The sequence below is a fragment of the Triticum aestivum genome, chromosome 5A, assembly GCF_018294505.1.
Source record: "Triticum aestivum cultivar Chinese Spring chromosome 5A, IWGSC CS RefSeq v2.1, whole genome shotgun sequence".
NCBI lineage: Eukaryota > Viridiplantae > Streptophyta > Magnoliopsida > Poales > Poaceae > Triticum > Triticum aestivum.
In genome coordinates, this window is record NC_057806.1 from 43,201,944 (window position 1) to 43,207,684 (window position 5,741).

The 5,741-nt window shown below is 44.1% G+C and overlaps 1 protein-coding gene across 1 annotated transcript; it reads left to right on the forward strand.

Annotated features, from left to right (window-relative positions):
- The first annotated feature begins 946 nt into the window (after positions 1-946).
- On the forward strand, positions 947-4,556 carry LOC123102202 (protoporphyrinogen oxidase, chloroplastic). The gene is made up of 9 exons (XM_044523507.1): positions 947-1,373; positions 1,461-1,646; positions 1,734-1,818; positions 1,926-2,073; positions 2,150-2,230; positions 2,404-2,575; positions 3,421-3,580; positions 3,694-3,797; positions 4,053-4,556. Exons 1-9 carry the CDS (start codon positions 1,014-1,016, stop codon positions 4,350-4,352), a joined length of 1,596 nt encoding a protein of 531 aa, XP_044379442.1. The 5' UTR covers positions 947-1,013; the 3' UTR covers positions 4,353-4,556.
- The last annotated feature ends 1,185 nt before the right edge of the window (positions 4,557-5,741 follow it).

The window sequence follows — 5,741 nt, forward strand, 5'->3', positions numbered from 1 at the left end:
AAATTCTAGATTCAAAATAGAAATTACATGCTCAAAAAATCTAAAGCTTTCTACAACCTCTTTGATGATTCCTCCATCCTCTCCTCCGACTCCTTGATGGATATGGTTGACAACTTGCTGACAATATGAAGCTATTTGAATATTCTACACTCCCAAATCTTGAGCAAGAGCCAGCGCCTCCCTACATGCAAGAGCTTCTAACACTGCCGGATTGAGAAGACCTTGTACTGCCAACAAAGATGATACAAGATATGCTCCTTCCTGACTCCGGCAGACTGCAGCCGCTGCCCTCGTATTGTGATGGACTGACATCCCAACATTTACATTAATCTTGACGTGACCATCCTTTAGCGCAATCCATTTTCCCCTTGGCTAGCCTGACAGACTCGTTCTTACTTGTGGTACCGAAGAATGGCTTAGTTGATCGAGCTCGGAGATAAATCTCTTGACAAACGAATATGTTTCATATGGGCTCTGGCTAATGGACTCATGAATCAACTATATTTAGTACTCCCTCAGTCCGGAAATACTTAGGCCTTCTTTGGTTTAGAGGAATCTTGTAGGAATTTCATAGGATATGATTTCTATAGGAAAAATTCCTTTAGAGCCTTTTGGATCCTATTCCTATGGAAGGATTCTTCCTATCCTCCACAATTCATAGGAAAATTAACATTAGCCTAGACTCAATGGAAAAAATCCTATGATGTGAATCAAAGGGCATCTCCTTTCCTATTCCTACTCATAGGATGTGAGATACATGTCATCTTATTTTCTATGACTTTCCTATTCCTACGATTTTTCTACCGTATGAACCAAAGGAGGCCTTATCGGAGTTATAGGATTCCTAATATTTTTTTTAGGGCTTATAGGATTCCTAATAGAAAAGACCCATTCTGTCCATCTACAGTGGGCCATTCCAACTTCGAAAGCCCAAATCAACAAACCAACACAGCCGCAACCTGATCGCGTTATCCATCCCGCGGCACTGACATTCCTCGCCCCGAGCGACAGGAATGGCCGGCGCAACCATGGCCACCGCCACCGTCACGGCCGCGTCGCCGCTCCGCGGCAGGGTCACCGGGCGCCCACGCCGCGTCCGCACGCGTTGCGCGGCCGCGAGCGGCGCGACCGAGACTCCGGCGGCGCCCGGCGTGCGGCTGTCCGCGGAATGCGTCATCGTGGGCGCCGGCATCAGCGGCCTCTGCACCGCGCAGGCGCTGGCCACCCGATACGGCGTCAGCGACCTGCTCGTCACAGAGGCCCGCGACCGCCCGGGCGGCAACATCACCACCGTCGAGCGCCCCGACGAGGGGTACCTGTGGGAGGAGGGGCCCAACAGCTTCCAGCCCTCCGACCCGGTCCTCACCATGGCCGTACGCTTCTTGCTCGCTTCTCCGACTGTGATTGTTCGAGACATTCGCGTACAGAATGATGTAAGCGCTGGATTGGTTATCGCGCAGGTGGACAGCGGGCTCAAGGATGACTTGGTGTTCGGGGACCCCAACGCGCCCCGGTTCGTGCTGTGGGAGGGGAAGCTGAGGCCGGTGCCGTCCAAGCCAGGCGACCTTCCGTTCTTCAGCCTCATGAGCATCCCCGGGAAGCTCAGGGCCGGCCTTGGCGCCCTCGGCATTCGCCCACCTCCTCCAGTGTGTGCTGCATTCTTGATTCTTTTCTGAATTTGTTGCTTTGCCGTCAGCATTGATGGGCCTGAGCGTCTCCGGCGAAGGTTTCAGGGGCGCGAGGAGTCGGTGGAGGAGTTTGTGCGCCGCAACCTCGGCGCCGAGGTCTTTGAGCGCCTCATTGAACCTTTCTGCTCAGGTCTTCCCTTATTATAATGCGCAATGCCTGTTTGTTACATATAGTCTTCTTGTTGCGTGCAACGACTGTGATAGCTAGGAATGTAACATTTCGATATTAACATTAAGGTGTATATGCTGGTGATCCTTCGAAGCTCAGTATGAAGGCTGCATTTGGGAAGGTCTGGAGGTTGGAGGAGATTGGAGGTAGTATTATTGGTGGAACCATCAAGGCAATTCAGGATAAAGGGAAGAACCCCAAACCGCCAAGGGATCCGTAAGTGAAGACCAAACTTTTTTTTATTTGGTCAGTTAACTGTTCCGTTGTACTAACCTGTTTTCACCACTTTTAGCCGGCTTCCGGCACCAAAGGGACAGACGGTGGCATCTTTCAGGAAGGGTCTAGCCATGCTCCCGAATGCTATCGCATCTAGGTTTGTTATCGTTACTTTGTGCAATTATGAATTTCTGTCATTATCAATACAAGTTGTTTGGTGTTTCGGTGTGGGCCTTGTGCCGTTGTACGTAGACATGATCATGAACCAGCAATGATGTAATCCTAGGTGTCACTTAACCATGTTCTGTTCTGTATTTCCTTCTTTTCCAGGTTGGGTAGTAAAGTCAAGCTGTCATGGAAGCTTACGAGCATTACAAAGGCGGACAACCAAGGATATGTATTAGGTTATGAAACACCAGAAGGACTTGTTTCAGTGCAGGCTAAAAGTGTTATCATGACCATCCCGTCATATGTTGCTAGTGATATCTTGCGCCCACTTTCAGTAAGTGCTTCTATAATTAAAATTCATGTTTTTAAAATACATTGGGCCATTGTGCCCACTTTCTGTAAGTGATCCTCCCTGTTTGTTTGCTAGGAAACATGGAATGTTGCACTAGTACATTTCCACTAAATAGACTTGCCAAAAAATATGACTGCATCTTAACAGCCATTTCCTTTAATCTTGGTGTAACGCGTTATTGCGATTTTTTGCAGGAAGTTGTGATTTTTCAGATTATAATTATATCAGGATTGCATTGATCAAACTGTTTGCTGATTCACAAGTCGTACTATATCTTCAACAACCAAACTCTACGTTTTCAAAGAACTAAATTTACAATAATTATATGTTCTGAAAGTTGTATCTGGTTTGGACAAAATGAGACAAGACATAAGTATGCGTTATACTACATATTAAAAGAAGATTTTTAGTAGAAAACAAATTTCGACAGAGAAATGGAAAATATAAAGCCCATAGGACCTAAGTTCCTCAGCATTTTAGAAGCCTCAGCATTAAGCACAAATAAGATGCCTTAATGTTTTATTTCTCCTTTCACTTTGCTATCTTAATTGAACCTGACAAGCCACGCCATGCTGTTCTTAATGCATATCTTACAAGGTGCACTAGATTACTTTACGTGATATTTGCTATTTTCCCTACACACTAGATAGCCTGCCCTATCATGTATGTTTTTATGACCATCTTTTCTACGTGGCATGGAACATGCTTATTTCTTCCTGGACAGAACAATTCCAAGCAGTAACTTTATTTCACATTGCTTAGGTTTTCTAAAGTAGTCTAACCATACTTCCTCCTGTCATCCTATGTTCATTGAACCCCTCCTGCAGATTGATGCAGCAGATGCACTCTCAAAATTCTATTATCCGCCAGTTGCTGCTGTAACTGTTTCATATCCAAAAGAAGCTATTAGAAAAGAATGCTTAATTGATGGGGAGCTCCAGGGTTTCGGCCAGTTGCATCCACGTAGCCAAGGAGTCGAGACTTTAGGTATCTCGATCGGGAATAGATTCTTAGCTTCAAACAACTACAAACATTACTCTTGCTTCTTTGTTTGCATTTATCTTGTCAGTGATTACTAATTAGTTGTGTCTTGTATCTAGGGACAATATATAGCTCTTCTCTCTTTCCTAATCGTGCTCCTGCTGGAAGAGTGTTACTTCTGAACTATATCGGGGGTTCTACAAATACAGGGATCGTCTCCAAGGTTCTCTCGACCTGCCTGATCCTCCTGTCATTCTCTTATTACAATGATATATTCTTACAGTATTCAGTTTGTGTTGATCACCTATTCCTTCCTTTGGAATTAATGTAAACAATTTGACTGCATATTTCACCACCAGCTGCAATTATGAAATTATGGTAGATGTGAACCACTTGTTAGGTGCTACATTCAGTTGTGATGGTATTTTTAGATTGCTTGTTACTGATTGTATTTCTGTTGATCCTATTCTATTTGCAGACCGAGAGTGACTTAGTAGAAGCCGTTGACCGTGATCTCAGAAAAATGTTGATAAACCCTAGAGCAGCAGACCCTTTAGCATTAGGGGTTCGAGTGTGGCCACAAGCAATACCACAGTTTTTGATCGGGCACCTTGATCGCCTTGCTGCTGCAAAATCTGCACTGGGCCGAGGCGGCTACGACGGGCTGTTCCTAGGAGGAAACTACGTAGCAGGAGTTGCCTTGGGCCGATGCATCGAGGGTGCGTACGAGAGTGCCTCACAAGTATCTGACTTCTTGACCAAGTATGCCTACAAGTGATGGAAGTAGTGCATCTCTTCATTTTGTTGCATATATGAGGTGAGGCTAGGATCGGTAAAACATCATGAGATTCTGTAGTGTTTCTTTAATTGAAAAACAAATTTTAGTAATGCAATATGTGCTCTTTCCTGTAGTTCGAGCATGTACATCGGTATGGGATAAAGTAGAATAAGTTATTCTGCAAAAGCAGTGATTTTTTGTGAAGATTTTCTTGTATGCTAAGTAGTACTCCCTCTTATATTTCTTTACGGAGGGAGTAGATCGCTTCAGTGTGCTGAACAACAATTTCCGCGGGATTTTACATAGCGCCATCGATTTCTTTGATTAAACTTCGACAATAAATTTCACCAACAAGATATAATTTATAAAATTATATTGATATTTTACTACGAAATGAATGGGATTTTTTTTTTGACACGTAATCCCTGTTTTGTTGATCAAATTCATGGTCAAAGCTGATCCTTAAAATACGTGTGCCATGTACATATGGACAACGGGAGCATATAAAAAAAATATCCTCAGTGAATTTCTTAACACTATTTTGATGGAACCATATAACAGAGAGAGCATTTGATATGTTTGGGATCCTCTGCTATAACATCAAACCATATATGACCAAGATTATACAACTGCACTATTACTGTCTCATTATGATGAAATCAGGGATTCAAAAATTTATTGTTTGTCAAGTTAGTCATGGTGCTCGTGCAAGTTCCGCCCCATCGAGGTCTGCATCCATGCCCTTCAAGGTCGTCACCTCGTCATTGTGACCAAGAGAGTTTGAAGATTTTTGATAGTGGCCCGAAGAATTTGACAACTGTTGAATGGACATACCAGATCGACCGATACCTCTTCACGGTATGAAGATCATGTGGCCCAAGTTCAAGTGGTAGATGGCCATCACTTTTCGCGCGCAACATTGTCAATTTTCTACTCCCGCTATAAACTACTGCAAAATCGTCTTATATTAGTGCACAGAGGTAATATCTCTGAAGCTGTCGTTCCATTTCCGTTTTACTATGTCGCCTACGCTGAGTTATAAAGCCAGGAATGTAACTAGTGAGATCCATCAAACACTTCACCTTGATACAAGAAACCTAGCGTCGCTAGTTGGTTAGGCGTCTCTCACCACTTTCTCTGAATTTCTCACCTCGATCATGCTCCAAATTTAGCAAATGATTGAGGATTTCTAGTATAGGTTGTGACAAAAGTGATATTAGAGCAGTGAAACTGGTCTTAGTTCTTCATCCTTGTGGTAGATCTGGCGAGGGTTTGAGGACCTCTTCCCTTGCAAAATTTCGCAACCGGTCCGCACAAGTTCAGAACTAGGGCGGTACTATGGAGACATTGGGTGCTTGGTTTTGGAGAACTGGCTGGAAGAAAACCCTG